The sequence below is a fragment of the Aegilops tauschii genome, chromosome 7 (assembly GCF_002575655.3).
Source record: "Aegilops tauschii subsp. strangulata cultivar AL8/78 chromosome 7, Aet v6.0, whole genome shotgun sequence".
Taxonomy (NCBI): Eukaryota; Viridiplantae; Streptophyta; class Magnoliopsida; order Poales; family Poaceae; genus Aegilops; species Aegilops tauschii.
The window spans coordinates 131,961,077-131,982,840 of NC_053041.3; the positions used below are offsets into that span (position 1 = coordinate 131,961,077).

The 21,764-nt window shown below is 43.9% G+C and overlaps 2 protein-coding genes across 5 annotated transcripts; one reads left to right on the forward strand and one right to left on the reverse strand.

Moving 5' to 3' along the window:
- Positions 1–1,670: 1,670 nt before the first annotated feature.
- Positions 1,671–9,695, forward strand: LOC120967846 (glutamate dehydrogenase 1, mitochondrial-like). Of its 2 annotated transcripts, XR_012189382.1 has the most exons (7): positions 1,671–2,150; positions 3,273–3,523; positions 3,680–3,754; positions 3,852–3,971; positions 4,583–4,720; positions 7,866–8,087; positions 8,226–9,695. XR_012189382.1 is itself a non-coding variant. In XM_040394097.3 (4 exons), exons 1-4 carry the CDS (start codon positions 2,148–2,150, stop codon positions 3,874–3,876), a joined length of 354 nt encoding a protein of 117 aa, XP_040250031.1. In that variant the 5' UTR covers positions 1,672–2,147; the 3' UTR covers positions 3,877–4,535. The 2 variants fall into 2 exon arrangements, 1 of the variants encoding a protein (XP_040250031.1); XM_040394097.3 differs by lacking the exons at positions 4,583–4,720; positions 7,866–8,087; positions 8,226–9,695 and having other exon boundaries at positions 1,672–2,150; positions 3,852–4,535.
- Positions 9,696–14,328: 4,633 nt separating this feature from the next.
- LOC109742157 (protein FAR1-RELATED SEQUENCE 5) lies at positions 14,329–19,595 on the reverse strand. Of its 3 annotated transcripts, XM_073504836.1 has the most exons (6): positions 19,380–19,595; positions 18,472–18,568; positions 18,253–18,343; positions 15,504–17,642; positions 15,293–15,421; positions 14,329–14,720 (listed from the first exon to the last, which is right to left on the reverse strand). In XM_073504836.1, exons 4-5 carry the CDS (start codon positions 17,634–17,636, stop codon positions 15,398–15,400), a joined length of 2,157 nt encoding a protein of 718 aa, XP_073360937.1. In that variant the 5' UTR covers positions 17,637–17,642; positions 18,253–18,343; positions 18,472–18,568; positions 19,380–19,595; the 3' UTR covers positions 14,329–14,720; positions 15,293–15,397. The 3 variants fall into 3 exon arrangements, with proteins under 3 accessions (XP_073360937.1, XP_073360936.1, XP_045086864.2); XM_073504835.1 differs by lacking the exon at positions 19,380–19,595 and having other exon boundaries at positions 18,472–18,729; XM_045230929.2 differs by lacking the exons at positions 18,253–18,343; positions 18,472–18,568; positions 19,380–19,595 and having other exon boundaries at positions 15,504–17,645.
- Positions 19,596–21,764: the final 2,169 nt, after the last annotated feature.

The window sequence follows — 21,764 nt, forward strand, 5'->3', positions numbered from 1 at the left end:
GCGACCAGTTGAAGCAACTGGTCGAGCTTCACAAGGCGGCCGAACAGGCCATGAAGGGTCTCATAGTCCGGATGTGGCCTGGCGAGCCCCTGCCTGGCAGCTACTTCGGTCTGTTAAGGCGGCTTGTGAATGACTGCCCACGGTTTGAAGTCATAAAGCGGTCCGTCTGCATTGAGGGTGCGCGCATGGCCTTTGCCCGGGCGAAAGTGCACTGGGCGAACATGGACGCCGAAAAGCTGGTGAAGGAGGGGCCGCCGGAGGGCAAGGAGCATCGCCACCCTGAAAAGTATTATGACAGTGTCCTGAAGGGTGCTCGCCTTGTGGCGGAGGAATGTGCCAAGGATGTAATATTTGAATGAATGTACTCATGTTATCCTACAATATGAAAATGAGTTCATGTGCGCTATGTAACGCTTGTTAATTTAAAATATTACCTTCTGTGCGGCCGTTTATAAAATCTGAGAGTTGGCCAGTCGTCGGCTTCTGCCCCCATGTAACTAGTACTGAGGTGTTCGGGATAAACCTGATCACTCTTTATCCCAGTTTTGGGTCCTTCGAAGGAGGTGTTCAGCACAACGAATCAGGCAATCGGACTATAAAACTTTATCACTCTCACTTAGCCATAGAAGTCTACAATTTTAAATTTTGGCGAAGCCCCTAGTATTCGGAAGGCCGAACTTGGGGTGCTATGTACGCCTAAATCGGACAAGGCCGACTCCTCGCCCGAAGCAGAAAAAATCTTTAAGGATTTGAGACCTCTCGAACAGCGACCAGCTCTCGCCGCATCATGACAGTCAGTTTTCGGCTTTCTCTACTGATGTGCTCGTCCGGAAGAACCGGGACACAATTGCAGTAGTTCTTCTAGTGCTACCTTAGCCGATATAGCGGAACGTAAGGTACCTAAACATGGGAGCCGGGCAAACCCAACTATTGACCCAAGACATGATTCGGGGCTGATGCATATAATGCTACTAGATCATTGATGGCGCGCGTTGCCGCGCCCGTGTATTTATACATTATATAATTGATAGGGGTTTCTGTAAATGTATGGGCACATGAAACATATTATAGTTGTGCAAACATATCCTTATATTAGTCAATAATCAACGAAGACTCATATATACTCAGCAAAAAGTAAGATTTACATATCCAAATTGGCTTGGTATGACAACATACACAACAATGTATGTAGTAAATACAAACAATCAATCAGCCAAGACAAGCAACGTAAAAAATAAACATGTAACATGAGACATAACTGGTCATTATAGTTTGCATAGATGGTGCATTAATGAAATCTTTGAAGGACTCTCTACCCAAAGGGCCACCATGTTCACCAACAAAGAAGAATTAGGCGAGCTCGGTGCATCTAGGCATTTCTTGTGAAGTGCATCAGATTCATGGAGAAGAGTACTGAGAAGGATTTCAATTAGTTAGGAAATCAAATAAATGATATACTAAATTACAACTGTTACAGTGATTGGCGAATTTAGGAGCCGTCCATTCACTACGATCAAACGGTGGAGAAATAGGAGTTACGAGAGTAAAATTACATGAAATTACAAATAACTGTGGGACCATTACAAGATTATGGTGGGGCTAATCATTTTCCAAAAGGGTAGATTCGTCCAATTTAGTGTGCAGCGCTGGGAGAAAAGGAAAAAGAAACCTAGCCACGCACAGTTCTTCCCCCTCTGTCGATCCCCTCTCCGCGCCTCCTCCTCTGCCGTGTCGCTGCGCCGCCGCACGCTTCTTCCCCCCTCTCCGCGCCTCCTCCTCTGCCGGTCGCTGCGCCGCCGGCTCAGCCGCTTGTCCTGCGCCTTCTCCTCCCCGCTCCTCGCTGAGTCATCGACCAGATCGGCGTCCATGTTCAGCAGCGGCGGGGGCATCTTCAGCGGAGGAGGCGGGTGGTCGTGGCGGCGGCACCTTCAGCGGCGTCGCCGGACTCCCGTCGCTGACCTCGGCCTCACCCAGAAGAGGTCTTGTCCGCCCATGCCGCCAAGGAGGGGGAGCAGCCGTGCCCGGACGAGCTCGTCCCCAACTCCTGCATCTAGTCGTCGACCTTACCAACACTGCAGTCGCCGCTGCTGGTCTAGGTCGCCCAGGTTGACACCGGCCCCGCCGGCCTGCAGGTCATCCTGCCCGACATGGTACGTACGGTCTCTTGCTCCCCCCCTCATCCCCTATGTTGATCCCGACATGTATTGATTTGATTGGGTAGTTCAATTCGGTGGTTCCAAGCGAGGAAGTGGTTGGATGTGCGATGGTCTAGCGGCGTAGATACGCGATAGATTTGTGCTTTGTCGATTGATGCACATGGGGAGCTATCCAGTTACCCTGGAGAGGAATCAAATTTCTTGTAGAATGATATTTGCAGTGTTATTGTTCGTCACGTACAAAGCGCAGGAATCATATTAATAAGTTATACATCGTTTGTGCCATAATTTGCCATCTTGGATAAGGATTGATAGAAGACAGAAGGACCAAAATCATCTACACTTGCTCACTACTAAGTGGAAATTTGCTACTGCAACCCTTCTGGTTTAGGAAAGTGACAGTTTTCAGCAATTGTTTAGCCGTAGGGAAGAACATACAACATATCCCTTTATTCTGCCCATTCGTGTCTGATGGAGCAGTTGTAGGACGTTGTTTTTTCTCTTCGATGTTCTTTTCCAGGTGAAATCCATGGCTGCTTCCAAAAACGTAAAATTTGTAAGCAGACGTTTTATTTGCCAAAAGATGGTTGTTGTCCTGCCACTAGACTGACCATCCAGCTTTTAATTTTAGTGTAATATGAAGATATTGCAATTGAACTCTTCTTAAGGTAATTCTCTGTTTTATCTGAACTCACTAAGATTATTTGCTTTTTCTTTGGTCTTTTGCGCATTTAAAATGCCAGAGAAAATTTTGCCAATCTCTTTAATTTTCACGCAAAGCTAAGATGTTTCCCATTTATAATTTAGAGACAAGCATCTTGTCAAAGCTTAGGCTTACAATGGAGACACCATCAGTGGCAATTGCAAAGTTCTGTGCTTGATATGTCAGTATCTTTCTAATCTCCCACCTCACGCGCTGAAATTAAAGAGGAAAGGAGCACACAATGAGCACCCACAAGTAATATATTCTGCCAAATATATACAAGCATGCCTACACAATGCTAGTAATAATCGTTGTGTACAATGGCGCCATACATTGTGGAGCAAGGCCAGAACTATGTTTCTTCATCTACATTTTGCACAGATGAGCAATTATCATCTTCTTGCCTTTTTCAGGTATTTGGCAATATTGGTTCTTGGGCTGCCCAATTGATCACTGAAGCTGGTGGCAAGGTGGTCTCCATCAAAGATGTCACAGGGGCTATCAAGAACTCCAATGGCATTGACATAGCCAAGCTGATGAAGCACTCGGCAGAGAACCGCGGGATCAAGGGCTTTGACGGAGGCGACGCCGTCGACCCGACCTTGCTGCTCACGGAAGAGTGCGACGTGCTCATCCCGGCAGCTCTGGGAGGAGTCATAAACAAGTAATCTTCTATTTCCTCGTCCCATCTCACTTCATCCAATCTTTATCAGATTACTGCTCAGAAGCTCAGTTAAAGTATCCTCCTGGCTGTTATTTTTTGTGTATCTGAATACATTTTTGTTAATAAAAAGTCCGTTCGATTTTCTTCTTCTACTAGGGACAATGCTGATGCCATCAAAGCAAAGTACATCATCGAGGCTGTTAACCACCCAACAGACCCCGAGGCCACGAGGCAAGAACACCAACATTTTGCCACAAAACTAAGCTGCATTTGTTGACACATTCACACATTGACTGACAACAGAGAAATGTTCATGTTCGTGGTGCAGATTCGGGCAAAGAAGGGCGTGCTGATCCTACCGGACATCATGGCCAACTCCGGCGGAGTGATGGTGAGCTGCTTCGAGTGGGTGCAGAACATACAGGGGTTCATGTGGGACGAGCAGAAGGTGAATCGGGAGCTCAAGACATACATGACCCGCGCCTCAAACATAGTTCTGAATATTTAGGCAATGTATGGCACAGTAGAAAATGGAAAGTAGTTATGTAAAGTATATCTTCGAAAACCAGAATTGGCTCAATTTGGAAGAATGCCTACTTCATATGAATTTCTTGCCCGCTTTGCACGCGTTGCTACATGTGCATTATCATGCCTTAGCCATAATCATTGTCGACAAATATGGAACAGAAGAAGTATGTCTCCTATTTTAGTCCTCTCTGTCATGTTCGCGTGCACAACCTATTTTGCCAATGAGCAAGTTTAGCATCTGTTTGTTCTTCCATGATCTTATGCTGGTTGCCTGGTTCTCATTGTCGTCCTAGCTGTCTAGTTAGTAAGCAGAACTCTGTTAGAGTAAAGCTAGCTGGGACATCTGTTTCAGTATTGTTACCCAACAGACTTAGGCCTAGATTTATTAGTTGTAAATTCATTAGCTCCATGTATCGCATTAGTTTCGATGCAAAACACAAGCTGCAATGTGCCAACTCTTGTCGACATGTCTATATCAGTATAAAAAAGGTACATGGTGTTCCTGATGCTATTCCTTCTTATTTTCCGCAGGAGAGGCTGGCATTTGACAATATGGTTCTGTGTGTGCATTGACTGCTAGTGCTGCAGCCTGAAATTTTTCTTGTGGAGTGGACTGAAGTAATCCATCAAACTAGCTGCATTATTGATTCTGTTCTTTTTGCTGGCGAGGTAATAATCTCCCACTCAACTCGTGATGTGAGAAATAGTAGTGTAACCATGATATTTACATAATTGCTCATGTGTTCTATATGCTATGATTTTTCTTCCTTAATTACCCTGCCTCAGCCATAATCATCATCCACTTAAACCAGAACGGTATACTTACGCAGTGTATGGCGCCGTTAAAATGGGGAGCATGCGTTTGTAAGTAGTCACTTATGGTAGTGTTTTAGATGTAAGGTTACTCCGATGCAGAAAGGTATGGATCAGATGGTGCAAATGATAGAAGTGGATCTTGCAGCTCATTAGCTGGGTTTTTTCTAAAAATAACCAATGAAAAGTCAAGCATTTGGATGGACATAAGCATACAAATAATATGCAAAAACATTAGAACATAAGTGTAGTCTTTAATTCAAAGAACATGCCATGAAGATCAATCATTTGGATCTGCCCTTGAAGTGCCTCTCCGTGTAGCCCATTCATGGCTGTACGAATGGGCTGGACACGGCGTTTGATGGTTTGCGCTTGCGTATTTTTGACTCCACTTGTTTAGCGATAGTCTCTGTGTCAAATTGTTGTTTCACTGGATTACTAGGAGGGGCATTCTTCCTCGGGCGTCCACGTTTACGCTTTGGGGCACCAGATGTGTCTGGTTTGTTTGTAACATCAGGGTTGCTGACAATCGTGACGTCGTCGTCTGCACCTTTTCGTTCCTCTGGAATGCTGGCTTCGTACTCGTCCTTCTGTAGAGGAAATAGTGGTCATGAAAGGTAGGAACTACATGACATGAAATGCTAGTTGTGTAGAACTTACCTCTATAGGATTCTTGTATGATTTTTTCCGAAGCTTGTTGCAATCCGAACGCAGCAGGCTTGAACATATTTTCCAGCTGAAAATATGTATTTCTGCCTGAATTAGATAGTGATGCATAGGTTAGGATAGCGGTGAAGCATAGGTAGTGCATGATACAAATGTAATTTAGTGTTCGGCAGACCTGTGTGAAATCCTCAGTAATTTTGTCTCCGTCCCATGTCAACATGTATTTGAGTGTGTACGCCCCACAGGAATAACTGTGATGTAAAGTTGAAGTTAAGTATTGTAATGTAGGTGAGGAATCATGTAGCTGCCTATACGTACCCATCCGTCTGTTGTGGTATGTTAGTATAGCAAGTGGTTTTCCACTGGGTAATATTGATGGGTTTAGGCAGTGTTACCAAGCCATCCTCGACCGCTTCGTTGATACACACCTGAATGTACTCCACCTGGTGTATGAGGAGTGATTCAAGGGATTGCGTCAGTGCATTTCAAAAAGTGTCACATGAGGTAAGAGGAAGCAAGAGAGCAAGCTTACCAGTGCAGTTTCCTTGGCAATGTCACGATATGCTTGGATGGAGTTTAGGACCTGGGTCTCTTCTTTGTCTAAATTAAACACGAGTAATAACCAGTGCATGTTGTGCACATTCATTGGGACACGTACCTGGCAGAAAATTAAAGCGGACTCAATTTAGGGAAAATCAAGATATACAATTAAACAAGTCAGGAAATATGCATACCATTTTGCGTCCTACAAATTTCGTTGCTACATTAGCAACATGTGGGCTTTTGCATCCCATTGGAATACCCCCAAATTCGCCTAGCAATCTTCTGCTTTCTATGGTGGAAATGAATGATGTAGCATCAGTTGCAACATTGCTAATGTGTGCATATGCATTAATAACCTGCAAAATTTGTAGTCATGTAATATGGCACAATTTAGAATACTTGATGTAGATTGCAGTATACGGGCCTTACGTCATCGAAGAAGAATAGTTTGCTAACATTTGGCTTGAGTTGATGAACTGTTAGCACAATGTCTTCGATGTGAACTACCTCAACAAGGTCGTGACTCCCTCGGATGAAAAGTGCAGCCTCATAGTCTTCATCTGTCAATATGTAATCATTGTTGAATACAGGCTTCCGTGGTGGGATGTCTTGGTCCAACTCCTTGTTTTGCACCACAGGTTTTGCACTAGGTGTACCAGCAGAAGTCCGTGCTTTCCATGCGTCAAACCCAGGAGTTGATGAAAACTTGCCATTGCTTGGTTGCTCTTGTTCCTAAAATTAGGAGTTGGTCAATGAACAGAAATTAGCTCATGTTAGCAAGGTTATGGGCCATAGTTATCACCTGTACGTATGCATTGTTCGTCGTTGATTGTTTGTTTGTTTCAACTAGGGATCTTAATTCCTGTAACATGAAATGCATAGAATGAAAATATAGGAAGTTATGGGTAAAATTGATGTTGTAGTGTCACTTACCTGGAGTTCCCTTTTGAGGTCTCCAACTTCCCTTTTGAGGTCTCCAACTTCGTCCTCCAGCTTGGACAACCTAGGTTGAGTGGCAATTTTACCCCTTATGTTTATCACGTCCTCGGTCACGGTGATTATTCTTTTATCTAATTTGTGCTCTACTTCTACTACTTGTTTGACCAACTTTTTCTCTTGTTCTGCAAATAGATCGTTCTGGGTTTGAAGTATCATGTCCATCTGCATAAAAGAAATGTCAACTCGTTTTGTTAGAAGAAAAATAAGTGTGGTTAGGTGTGACCTTTGTTGTGTTATTGAGAAGGATGTGTCTTGGAGCAACTTACTTGTTGGCTACTCATAGTTTGACCTCGTGGTTGTGGTCGATAGATAGCATCTTCATGCGCATGTGTATCTTTGTTGGTATGCTGGTCATTTGTAATGTTGGTTGGCTCCAGACCGCCGATGTTCATGACAACCTTTGAAAAGATAAAGAATCAGTACTAAGATAAAGAATCAGTACTAAGAAATAAATATGGTAAATAAAGAAGTCAAGTCTAGAAAGGTACCAATCCATTATATAGGCCTCCTTTATCATAAGCCTCATGTCTTATTTTACCTGTGGCTTCATCCCACCGTGCCATCAGTGGACGGGGTATACGAGAATACAAAATCGATCCAGTACGAACATGTTCCCAATACCAAAACTATAGGAAATATTAGTTCATCAATGATAGAGATATATGCATCATATGAATAATAGTTGAATGACAACTACTGTTGTAGCACTTACTTGGAGCAAAGCTATATTTCCTTGTAGATTGACTTGATCCTTATAATTAAAAGTATTGATGGATGTTATCAAATGGTCCAGTGTGAAACATCCCCAGTTAAAATTGGGAATTCTTGCGACGTCTTCAACAAGGACGAAATATTTGGAGTCGACATAATCTTGTACCGTGGGTGCTAAAATAATGCCAATAGCATACAAAACAAACCGCCTGATGAAATGATCATCTGGAGTTTTGGAGGCTTTAATTTTGTCCTCGAGGTCACTCAGCTTAAGTCTTCCATCTGTTTGATAAGCCCTTAACAGGTTTGCGTCTTTTGGTTTTCCCATTTCCATATATATATTTTCCCCTCTATTGGAAGGTCCATTAATTGATAGACATCCGTTGGAGTTATAGAAATGTCCTTACCAGCAATGTGAATACTCTGCATGTCGTGGATGTAGCTCTTCGCTAGCAGCACCAACATAATACGTCAAAGAGACACTGACTTCATCTTTGTTAGCCCTCCAAGACCGGTTTGAGTGCAGATGGCCTTTAGGTGCTCGTCATCTAATCCATCAATCATTTGCGCGAACCTTATCGGTGAGCACATTAACCTCATATTTGCATGTTTCACACTGAGTTCGTCCAAAAAAGCCTGAAATACGTGTAAAGGTAAAAGAACTATGTGTTTTCAAAGATTTTCACCTAACTGGGAAAAAATATACCTGATTGGTTAAGTCTGGTAATTGTGTGTCGGCACAACTTGTAGGAGAACTGGCCATTCCTTGAAAATATGCACAAACAGAGACTGGGTCATGTCAGAGAATAAACATAAGCTATGGGGTTGTACCATACTGTAATTGTTCCACCTATTTCTTACAGAGCACAAAATTACTATGATAAGCTATTTAATTTAATTACTTCTTTGTTACTACCTCTCCAGAGGTGTACGTTAACCACACAGATTGATCGGTGATTAATGATTACTTACTAAATTTTCTCTACTGTCGTTAATGTGAACAACACGTGGTATTTATTCTGCCATTTGATATTTATATACAAAGTTTTGGATTATATTGACCTCACTGTTTCTAAGGGGTGTAAAAATACCAGGCGTTCTAACCGTGATGCGAATAGGTGGATGAAGAGGAAGCAGTACCGTCGTATCGCACATGCCAGGTGGGTGGTGGCCGCTGGCTCTGATCCCCTGGGTGGTTGGGTGTGGCTGGCGGCTCCAATCGTCCCGGTCAGGAGGGCGGCGTTGGCGTTCAAGCTGAATGCGTGAAGTGTCCACGGAGAGAGTTCGACGCCGGCGACGAGCATAGACAGGCGGATCACGATGCTGTGGACGGAGCAAAATTCAGAGAAAACCCATAAGATCTCATGATGGCTTCATGCATAGAGTAAGCGGAATCCATTCTTTGGTTTTAAATCATCTCATGTGTTGCCTTAGTTCTAACTGATGACAAGATTCGGCATTCTCACCTTCAATCCAACGTGTGGATGAAGAACAAGCAGTGACGTCGTATTCCGCAGGCCGGATGGGCGGTCGCCGGCGGCTCCGTTCCCGTGGGTGAGGACGGCGGCTCCGTTACAGCCGGTGAACAGGGCGGCGGCGATGGGACTGGCGTTGGAGGAGAAGGTCGCGTGTGAGAAGGCGGCTGGAATGGAATGTGAGTGGAGAATCGAGTTGCAGCCGGCTAGGCCAGTTGGATTGGAGGTTGTTGCAGATAATGGGGGAGGTGGGAGAGAAGTTTGGGAGGGCCGATAGATATGCGCGTGGTGGGTTCAGCTCCTCTACAGTTCAGTTGTTACTGTATGGGTGCTGTAGGCTCTACTATCAACACCAATTCTTTTGGCACGTCATTTTTTTCTTCAGAATCTGCCACGTCTGTTTCTGGCTTGCGCCCGGGCTTAGGCGATCTCTTTGGCCAAACTAATTGTGTGTTAACTTCTTTTTTTTCTATGGTAGTACATGTCTCATTCATATATCATAAAAAACAAAGTACAAGTCACGTAAAGGCCGACATGACATAAGTGAAAAGATAGCAAAACATCTCTGACCTTGACACCAACACCTGTCACCTGCCTCCGGCACTACCACATCAGCCATCGAAGAAAAGAATGATGGATCACCTCCTCACCCGAGCTCGACGCGGCTCCATCGTTGATATGCAGCTTTGCGGACCTTCAAGGTGGCTCACCAAAAGTGAAGGCATTGCCGTTGAACGAATCAGACCGGGGCCTCGTCAGGAAAGGATATGAAGAATTTTTAGAGCACCTACAATCGGATTTGGCAAACCCGTCCCCTCAAACGCCCGCGGATGCATCCGGGCACGCCCGCGGGCGCATCCTGACGGGCCCTCATATTTTCTTCTGTGCATCCACATATCTCAAATCCGGACTCTCAAATCCATGCAAATACATGCACGTCGATCATGCACCACAATGTCGCACGTAAATAACAAATGTTGGTACCTCATGTTGTAGTCCCGGCCGTTGACAGGCGTAGTTGCACGGCGGTGATTCCCCATTGCAAAGCCTCCTAAACACCGGAGATCATTGAAGCACGTTGATGACGTTGTGAGAACCGGGCATTCCAAAGAAAGCATGCCAAATCCATAAGTCATGTGATGCCACCGCTTCTAGTATGATGGTGGCCTCTCTGGTGTGACCTTGATACATTACCCGCGGACCTTTGGGGCAGTTTTTCCATTGCCACTACATGCAATCAATTGATCTGGGCATTCCTGGAAACCCCCTTGCCTGTCCAATAGCCAACAACTTCTTCTGTGTCCCGTGCATTTGGTTCTCTAAGATACTCCGGTCCAAACACCTCAATCACGGCGCGAGCAAATTTGACAGTAGTCTTGAGGCACGTGCTCTCCCCCATCCTGACGGACTCACCAACGGCGTCTGCAGCAGTACCAAGTACTATGGGTCATCCGGGTACATCAGTACCACCATGTGTTGTATATTATCAGTAGCACTATTGATCCCTGGAACCCTTTTAGCACAATGGGTCATCCGGAAATGTTAACACCACGAGTCACCCTCAACGAGTAAGACCGATTCTCATGACAGCAGCTGGCTATCACCACTACGGGTACTCCGAACCCAAAACTACTTTGACATGGGTGGGAAGCTCGGCGGTCCGACTGGTAGTTGTGGGTCATCCGCTACAGGTAGTACCACGACCATTTCTCTTTACGTCTAGTACTACGGGTCATCCGGATACATCACTACCACGATGAGTCGTCTGATAATACCAGTACCACTATTGATCCCCGGATCCCTTTTAGCACAATGGGTGGCCAGCTGGGCGGTCCCACCAATAGCACTTCAAGTACTCCTCGGCTGGACCCCGACTACCATTAGTTATCGATGATTCTGACTTGGACTACCCGACAATAGTTGGCTATCACCACTATGTGTATTCCGAACCCAAAACTCCTGGCACGCAACTTCTATAACGGTCTTTCTTGACCCTGACTACCGGTACTAGTGGGTGTTTCAGACTACGACTACCCGTAGTGGTGAGTCCGAACGAGTAATGCCTCCGCTACAGTGTGCAAACGAGAAGGATTTTTTTTAGTTTCTTGTAAGATTTTTTTAGACAAAGTTTCTTTTAAGTTTATTTTTAGTTGAAGTTTCTTTTAAGTAACGAGAACATTTTGTTATTTCAGATTTACGATATTTGATCCACGTGAGCACAAAAGCCCATATAGTACTTACCAGCCCAATCCAGATACGTAATAGAATTGCCCATATAGTACTTAGCAGCCCAACTTACCAGCCACGTACGTAAACCTAGCCATAGACGCAAATCCCATCGAGAGCAGTTCATCAGGCGGCGACTCCCTCTCCTCCACGCCCGGCGACGTCCTCTCCTCCGCGTCCGGCGACCCAGTGCTCCGCAACCGAACTGTATGTACACATATGGTGTTTCCCTCCCTCTTATTACCAATCAGATTCAATTAATACAGTAGATGTGGATGGTGCCGCGGCGGCCGATCTGCGGATCCTTTTAGTGACACATCGCATGCACTAAACTAAAATACAGAAATCTAATACTTTCTCTAAATTGTAGAAGTATGGGCATACTTTATAATGATCATGCCCTTCATTCATCTCTTTTCAAACTAGGAATACATCGTGGAATAGAATTGATCATTTATTTCTCATTGTATTGTAGAGGCTGTTAGCGGAATTACCAAGCACTCCGTATCTTCAGTTCGGCCACATTGTGTTGAATAGTGACAGTTTGAAATTAATACATATTTCAATTTTCAAACATATTGTAACTAGCACTGTTCTGTTGGTTTCTATAGGGACCATGGATTCAAAGGCACAGCACAACCGAATGGATGATGACAAGTACTTGCATCAGGCGCGTCAAGAGATGGACAAGAATATGCAGCGAGAGCGAGAGGTGATGGACAAGAATCTGAAGCAGGAGCGGGCAACCGTGGACCGCATGAGGAAGGAGGAGCGTGCAGCCGTGGAACAGATGATGACTGAGGAGCGTGCAGCCATGGATCAGAGGTTGAAGCATTTCCATGACGATATGGACCTAAAGTTGAAGCAGGAGCGCAAGGACCTGGATCGCGCTATGCAGCTCGAGCGTGGCAGGATGGAATTCAATATCATGCAGGCGTGTGCGAACATGGACCGTATGTTGCAGCAGGAGCGTAATGACATGAATCACAAGGCCAAGATGGAGGGGATCCGACTGGAAGGGAATATGATGCAAGACCGCGTTCTACATCTCGAGCGTGGTAAAATGGGCTTCAATAACATGCAGACGCGTGCGGGCATGGACCTTAACTTACCAAAGGACCACAATGATCTGGATTACAAGGCCAAGATGGAGCAGATCCGCATGGAAGGAAATACGATGCAGGATCGTGCTAATACACGTCTGAAGGTACGTTCCTTTACTAAGATTATTATTCATTATGTTATCCACACACAAAGCAAAATCAGTTTGTAACCACAGCAGGCTCAGCAGGATGAGAAGGCCAAAATGGAGGAGATCCGCATGGAAGGGGGTATGATGCAAGACCATGCTAGTACAGGCACGAAGGTACCTTTCATTATTTACTTATTATTCATTAAATTATCCACACACAAACGAAAATCAATTTATATCAACAGCATGCTCAGGCACAACAAGACATCAGTACACTAGAGCAATCTGTCTCATCACCACCTCCGCAGGCAAAATGCGACATCCCACCACCGGAACAATCTGTCTCATCACCACGTCGCCGAGTAAGTATGCTTTACAAATGGTATGCACATCCTACGTATGAACACTTTAATATTGTGCAAAAACTGATGTCAACGAGCCGTATGTAGGTAGTTGTAATGCAATTTATTGTTCATGTGGACGAAGAACTTTCTCATGTTCCTCAAGCATACCACAACAAGAAACCTGGTATGACGACAGTAGTTGAACCTGGCAAGGTGGACTGGCAGATAATGGTGAAAAATTTGCGTTACCATGGGTACAAAGGGGAAGCAGATTTGTACTACATCAAGCCTGGGTGCGTACCACCTGAAGGAATGGTACAGATGTCAGGCCAGCATGACGTTGATGAAATGTTGCACGCTTTAGAAGGGATAAAGAAATGTCATTTGTACATTGTGAAGAATTGTGCATTCTTAGATAATAGCGATGATGACATGTCTGAACAGGTTGGTTATATTTCCAAGTTCCTATTTATTATACAAAAAATGGCCACATCATTTGCATAAATACCTTTCGCATGCATTTGGGCAGGACATGTCCGAAGAAGACATATATGCATGTGGGTACATGGATATCGGCGAGAGGGACTTGGGCGAATATGGGTCATCGCCCAAAAGGAAGAAACTTGCAGATAACAATCCGAAGAAGGCATTGGATTTCGGCAGCAGTGACAAGCCTCTTCAGTAGGCTTTTGGTTTTTCTACAATTTCAAGCTTTATAGCTGAACTATTGTCCCAAGTAGTTTTTTCATTATTTTTGAACCAACAATCACTTCATTGAAGTGACAATTGTGAGACTATGTTTACAATAATAGGCTTTCAACTTTGAGTTGTTGCTCAATTTTTAGATGAAAGGTTCCTTTGCTGCCCGCACACTTAATTGTGGCTTTTACTATTTTTGTATTGCATGTGCTGCACTAGTCCAAACCAGTTTTATGTTCATAATGTCAATTAAACGAGGGACTCCACTTGAAATCAATGGCGGAGCTTCAAAGAAATCTTAGGAGGGGTGAAGCTACATTTTCTATGGTTCGAGGGACTCCAAGTATGATCTACATCGACTCATCTTCTTCCGCTGCAACTCGGAGTCGGTAACGATCGCACTCAAACCGTTGATGCATCTTCATGTTATTCCTGGGCGGCACAGCAGTCAAGCACAAGGGGGAGTGCGGCGCGGATCACGAAGGAAGATGGACATGAAAGACATCAATACACGTGATGATCCAGTTATCTCTACTATTAAAATCTACTGTTAAAGGCGAATGTGTGCGTCATTGTATATATCTAGATCCGAAAATGCGCATAATCATATGCCTGCCACCGTCACATGTAAAATGCATAATCTTAAACCTGTATAAGCGATGGCATGCTCCAGCAAATTGTATTATACAACATCCTGAAAGCACAGTATATAAAATCTGATAGAATATGCCTCGACCCGTCCACAAAAACACAAAGTCGGCACTGTTCCCCACCTGCAGCCGAGCAATCTGACATCCTCAACACAGCAAACATCTCACTTGCTAAACTATCTGGACTGCAGATCACTAATTACATAACATTCTCACTAATCCACAATGAGATATGACAAAAACAGTTAGAACTGCTACCCAGGAAATGCATGCAGCTCCCTGTTCTTCTTGATGACGCCCTTGTCGCTGACCATCCAAAATCTTCCTCATACCCTCCTTCACATGGCATTCCTGGTTCAAGGAAACATAGGAAGGATTCAGGATCAGAATATTTTGCTATCATTGGTCACTCAAATGTTATGTGCGTAAATCAAAAGAATCAACTTTGATCAATGAACATAGTTTCTTTTATCGAAAGCTCCAGGCAGTACAGCTTAAATGTCCTCATATTGGAGACTAGCATGTTTCCATTTCATAGTTGCATTCCATTATAAAAAAACTGATAATACAAGAAGAAATATGTGCCTGAGGAAAACTTCCATGGTTCATGCACAAGCTCAGTCATGTAAAATGGACCCGTACTTATAATAAATTAAGGATCAAACATGATCAGAATCTCAGGTAACAAATAAAGTAATTTGTTCTTCACAAAACCAAAAAGACAAAGCATCATGCTCAAGAAGCAAGTTCAGAGAGCCCCTCCCTGCATGTAGGAATGGCTTTCTGCCAGCACATGTAAACTTGCTTTAGGACAAAAAGAACTCAATGTCCATATAACAGATAATACTTTTAGGCTTTAGCAGCTAGGTTGCACCACAGGATCAAAGTGGAAAGAAAAGACCAAGAAACACAGTAATGCTCACATAGGATATTCAGGGTTGGGGCACTTCGCCACCAACACAACATCACTCTCCTGAGGCTCAACAGCTGCGTCCATTTTGCCAATGGCCTTGTACAGAGAGCTGTAGCTAACAGTTTGCTGCCATCATTTCCTACACAGCAACAGATATAATCAGTGCACTATAGTAATGAGTAAATCAGATGTAAAAATCAAAGTTAAGACATATTTGACACCTCTTTCAATTTATTGCATTTACGCCGATTATGACCTTCCACCCCACAGTAGCCACATTTCCTCTTTGATCTTTGCTTCTTCATCTTTGCCTGCAGCCTTTTCTTCGGTGCACCTCGGCCTTGCACATGCACTGGGTCCAGAACCTTTTCCAAATCTCCACAATCAATTTCCGTGGTCTGTGGCAGCACCGGACCAAATCTAATGCATTCTTCCTCACCACGGCTTGATTCCTTGCTGCCATCTTGTTCACTCAGAACCATCTTCAGATGCTGATACTCCTCACTAGATTGACATGCCCGGAAACATGCCGCGTGACTCAAATTCCACAACTCACGGTACCTCATAAGGCTTGCCGAATAGTCATACATCTCGCTCTTTCTGGTCGGAGGGAATGCAGACTTCGCACTCATCGTCCACCTCATGGGAACACAACACCTAGGCAGCAGTTCCACTTGACGTATTCCCAAGATGTAGAATATGTGAGAGCAAGGTGTTCCCAAGCATTCCAGCTTACGACAAGAACAACTGATCCTGTACAAAGAACCTTCCTTCATCTCACAGCGCACTTCAAACTTCTTCTCTCTTTTATCGATCTTAGCCACAACATATGTAGTCAACTCCCATGCATCTAGTATCTCGCTGATAACACATTTGCTAACAACACTTATGCTCCATCTGACCAACTGAAACATACAAGGCGTGAAAACCCGGGCAGCATGTTTCTCGAGACTTGAAGCATCAGCGTCTGTAAATGGAACGGACTGCAAGGCCACGATGTCTAGGATCGCCTCGTTCAAGCGTCGTCCGGAAAGGCAACGCTCATAGTGCTCTAGCATATCAAACAATGTCATCTTACCCTCAAGATGTGTATGTAGCACGGAGTTTAGGCTCTCACTCCGCTGATTGCTGCTCAATCCTAAGAAACAGCGCCCCACCAGGTATGGAGCACACCACAGCTTCCTCATCTGATACATCTGATGCAGCCACGACTCCTCACTTGTCACTTCATTCCTTCGTAAGAACTCTATCCATTTTCTCTCATGCTCTTCAATAGAAGACGAGTCATATATGAAAGATCTGAATTCTTCCCTAACCTCATCATCATGCAGATGGCGTACGATGTTCTGCTGAATGTGCCTTACACACAGCCTATGGTATGAGTCAGGCCACACCACCCTGATCGCTCTCTGCATTGCAAGGTCCCCGTCAGTGATTACAGATATCGGATGCTTCTGCGACATGGCTTCAGAAAATGTCCGCAACATCCACTCGTACGCCTCGTTAGTTTCATGAGAAATGATCCCGCATCCAAAGATAACTGTGCTGCGGTGGTGATTCAACCCGACAAACGGCACAAACGGCAGATTGTACTTATTGGTCCTGTATGTGCTATCAAAAACCACAACATCACCGAAAGCCTCGTAGTCAAGGCGGGATTGAGTATCGGACCAGAACAATCCCTTCAGATGCCCATCTTTATCAACCAAGTATTTGAAGAAATAATCTGGGTCTCTCTCTTGCCGCGCCATCATGTGACAGATCACCGTCTGAGCATCACCGGCAGCGACTGTTTCCTGCTTGTAGCGATGACAGAAGTTATAGATGTCCCTCGTCATGCATCCAACATGGTCATATCCACCGTACTGCATGCACAACACATCCATGATTTTGTGTTTCCGGATTCCAACACTTTCCATCTCTATAATGTCCGCTTTCTGCTCGTCGCTGATTCTTCTGTGGGAACGCAAAAAGCAAGCAAGGTCTCGTGGGGCCAGAGGATGGTTGTGTTCATCGATGAAATCCTTCACAAACCACCGCCCTGTTTTCGCGACTCTTGCAATGACAAATTTCGCTTTACACCCCACACGAGTGATATTCCGTGGCTTCCTCTTCCTATCTTCTCTCTTCCTCTTCATGTGCTTCTCTTCACGGCAACCTTCACGACTACAGACAAGTTTCCTCAGAAGTATCTTCTTGTTCGCTTCATCCCACTCAACATAGCCTTTTCTCACACTAAAGCCTTTCTCAAGAGCATACTTGTTATAGAACTCAAAACCTTCATCCTCGCTATGAAACATCCTGCTGACAATGTTTACGTACTCATCCAAACACTCTGCACTTGCATCGGCCATGTCTTCCTGCATATCACATATAAATTATCAACTGGTCTCAATCATGTACTGGATGTAAAATAATTTCCATGCTCACATGTTCCCCTCAAGATAAAAGGTTCAGAGATTCAGAAGTTCCATCATGGCTTATTTTGTTCAGGTTAGTCTATGTTTTGTTCTCTTGTTCTAAAGATAAAAACTTAAACTAAGTGATGCTCTTGGTGCTTAAATATAATGGATATTGCAACAAAAAAGTTCAGTTCAACGCTGTTGCTACAGCACTGCTTTTACAAGATTCAGATTTATGCTAGCTAAAAATTGTACATACTGTACCAACCTATGGACAATTCTATGCACCGTTTATATGGTACTATTTAAAATCTGTGCATTGCTTTTCATGGCAACCAATCATAACACAGCAGTTAACACGATATAACAGCTCATAACTGTGGATGGCTGGTCATGTTCTGAAAGAACTATTTGGCTGCAGCATATCTTCAGAAGTGAATTAATAATATGGTATACAATGAAGCTAATTATTAAATTATTCTAGTCAACTGGTCACATAGCCTTTTTACCATCAGAATCAATGATAAGAGACATCCAGTGGGGTTGGAACATGTTTACGATAAATTACCTTTAAAACAAACTCAAAGTATCCAATATCAAAATCCAGTGTATTTGGAGTATAAGGCTTGACTACTTCCTCACCAGTAGCATCCTTCCCTCTGCAGTCGGTTAACAAAATATAGAAAACAGAATCAGAATATTCAACTCACTCCATGTACTAAAAAGGATGACCATAACTCAACATCATAATTGTACACCAGGATATGAGCAGTACAAATGGTCAGACCTGCATCTTATATATCGGCCAATTGCAAGGCCCAAAACAGAAGTAGGTCTAGGGAAACTAATTTGAACTTGGCCACATTATGACTGATCTGTCTCTTCTGCACAACATCATAGCACATCCATTAATTTTTATATTAAACACAAACTTCAAAAGCAGTAATCTTGAATGCAGCATATAACTTTGTCCACAGGGTACTAAATGTGAAAATGAGGATCCCGCAAAAAAAAATCCGCACACTGATTAATTAAGCTGGCATGCTAGCTAGCTCACCTAATTTAGGCTGCCTTTTTCATGGTGGGGCTAGTTAGTACTGATTCTTTAGACTATATCTCTTGCGGTTGTTCACAACAAACTGATTGTGTGTTTTGTACTCTTCATGTACTATTGGTTAATTAAGGTAGGTCATTTGGTTCCTATGATGTCATATGAAGTTTGACTGCAAACTGAATAAAACTGCAACTGTTATGTGATCACTTCAATTTGTTTTCTTCTGCCTCTAATCTCTCTAGCTAGCTACATATTGAAATTTGTTCCCACTACAAGGTTGTTGGATTTAATCATGCTTTTCATTCAACGACAGTGCGTGTAATCTAGAATGGGAATCATATTCGATGGCGAGTGAGCCTACCAACTTATAATTCAGTCATTGACTTGCCAATGATTCCAGCTCCTGTTCTCCGAACCTAACCCGTGATCAGTCTTGATTTGATACATGCAGAGAGAGTATTTTCCATACAGTGTATTCCATAGAAAATGTTATGGCGCCACTAGCAAATTAGTACGCAGTACGGTTCGCATCAAGCAACTGAAATTCCTCTGACAGCCGGCGGACAGTCTGACTACCAACGTGCGGGGCGGGGGGAGGGGGTGGGGTGGGGTGGGGAGGGGTGTAGGGGAGGGAAAGGTACCTGTCCACGGAGTGCTCGCCGGCGTCGCCGGCTGCTTGGCGGAGGGAGGCGCTGCAGTGGCGGTGGGGCAGGGAGACGTCGGCCGGCTCGGCGCGCCACAGCGGTTAGCAGTTCCTGGCGTTGGCTGCTTGAATGGATTGGGGACGCCGCCAGATCTCTTGATCGGAACGACAGAAAGGGCGGCGGCGGCAATGCTTTGGAACGACGGAAAGAGTTATCTGTGCGGGGGCGGACGAACTATTTCTCTTCGAAACGGATTGGAAAAATCTGACCATTCTACCCTTTTGACCAAAAAACAAACCTTTAACTGATTTTTCAGATCCGACGGTCAGGAAAAAACAAGGGTAGAGTTACATGAAATTACGAGTTGTAACTCGCCAATCACCCTAAAAGAGCTCATACTAAATACCATATCAGCTGTAGGGACTGAGTCAGCTAATTAAACTACCTTCAATGGAATTCAATAGAATAATAAAAATATCTTTAAATAAGCATAAAATAATTTCATTTATATTTTCAGTGGAACACTTAACTTGTACTTCATTTCACATACTCAAATCAGATACTGATAATTTACATGATGTTTTCCTTCTATATTTCTCAGGTTATCCTAGTGTTACGACACTGGTAGAAAAAAGCCCTTTAGTCCCAGTTCGCAACAGCCTTTAGTCCCGGCTGTGCAACCGGGACTAAATATGCGCGACTAAAGACCCCCCCCTTTAGTCGCGCCTCTTACGGACCGCGACTAAAGGCTTTAGTCCCGGTTCGCGTGGCTGACCGGGACTAAAGGCCCATCCACGTGGGCGCCAGTGGTCCGTCGGGGCGGAGGACCTTTAGTCCTGGTTCTTGTGGCTAACCGGGACTAAAGGCCTCCTCCGCAGGTTTAGGGTTTTAGCCCCCCTAAACCTGGTTTCTTTTTAATTTGTAGTGTTTTATTTCTTTTATATTTTATTTTGTGTTTTATTCTAATTTTGATGAAGTTTCAGTACACATATTCTACGCTACTATATACATGCATATGAAATTTCAAACAAGAAGAATTCAAGAGGAATATATAATATATATTCAATCTTGGGTGACCATATACAACTTCGAACAAGTTTCCATACACAATTAGGATGGATGACCATATACAACTTCGAACAAGTTTCAATCTCGGGTATGCATATAAATTTCTTCGTCCTCGGTATAGTGTTCTCCTTTAGGATTGATGACTTCCCTCATGAAAAATCCTGCTAATTCTTCTTGAATTGGTCGGAAGCGAGCTTCTGGACTAAGCCTCCTCCGCAAGTTATCTGTCGCGTTCCGCACGCTATCCGATGCCTTCCGCTCAGAGGTGTGTCTCCGGATGTTCTCACAAACATAGTATCCACATAGATTGGTCCCCGGTGGCTGCTTATCCACATTAACTAACCTTCTGAAATCTAGCTCATGTTTGAATTCACCGACAATTTCTTCTGAGAACCGTCTCCAAACCCTACAGGGCAAAGAAAATTAAATGAACAAGGTAGTTATTAGTTAGTTGATATTAGGAAATGAACGAAAGAGACCGATCGATATAGAGCTCAAATGATTTAAAATAATTACTTTTGCAGCATTTTTCTCATGTCGGCCCAACGCTTTGGATCCGAATCCATAGAGTCCATGATTAGAACTCTAGAGGTGTGAAGTTCAATATTTAGCAGAATCCAGTGGAACCTGCGGACACGTTACATGCACAGTCATGCATAACTCATCGATTAGACATACCATGCATGGAGTAAACAAAAGAGAATGGGCACAAGAGAGAAACACTCACCCAAAATGGTAAGGAAATAGAATATGACTTTTGAGTTGATGCTTTCTAAGAAACTTGTACAAGTCTTTCTCCACGTCTTAGGGGTGATGTTGTAACACATGTCCATTAACGATATGTGGGTCAATGAACCCAACATCATGGATGTTTCTTATTTTGCATTCCCAAATCTTCAATCTGCATAATAGCGTATGCAACAATATAGTTAGGACAATATATATATATATATATATAGTGCAGGCAATGAAGAACGAGATGAGGTAGAAATAAATCACTTACAGAACGTAGCAACTCAACATAGATTTGTCGAGGTCGCGCAGATTGAACAGCTGGAACAATTCACTCATATGAACTTGTACAGAGTACCGTTTGGTGTGATGCTCATCTGTAACATCCGCATAAACATATTATTTGTCGGCCCATGTTATGAATTGCTTGTACCAACGTAGCAGATTTCGCATTTGTGGTGGTAGACTCTTTTCCCGCGCAGGCTCGACGAGAGGCCCATTCCGCACATATTGTAATGCTATCTCACATACTGGCGCATCCTCAAGGCCTAAGAAGGCACGAAGAGTCAAACCCATCTCGGA

Excerpts from the sequence above, each read along its gene's own strand:
- LOC109742157 (XM_073504836.1), bottom strand. The coding sequence starts at position 17,636 with ATGGCCGATGCAAGTGCAGAGTGTTTGGATGAGTACGTAAACATTGTC. Across the intron at positions 15,422-15,503 it reads AATGCAATAAATTGAAAGAG|GAAATGATGGCAGCAAACTG; the intron begins GTGTCAAATATG and ends GTTGCTGTGTAG.
- LOC120967846 (XM_040394097.3), top strand. Across the intron at positions 3,524-3,679 it reads CTGGGAGGAGTCATAAACAA|GGACAATGCTGATGCCATCA; the intron begins GTAATCTTCTAT and ends TTCTTCTACTAG. Across the intron at positions 3,755-3,851 it reads ACAGACCCCGAGGCCACGAG|ATTCGGGCAAAGAAGGGCGT; the intron begins GCAAGAACACCA and ends TTCGTGGTGCAG.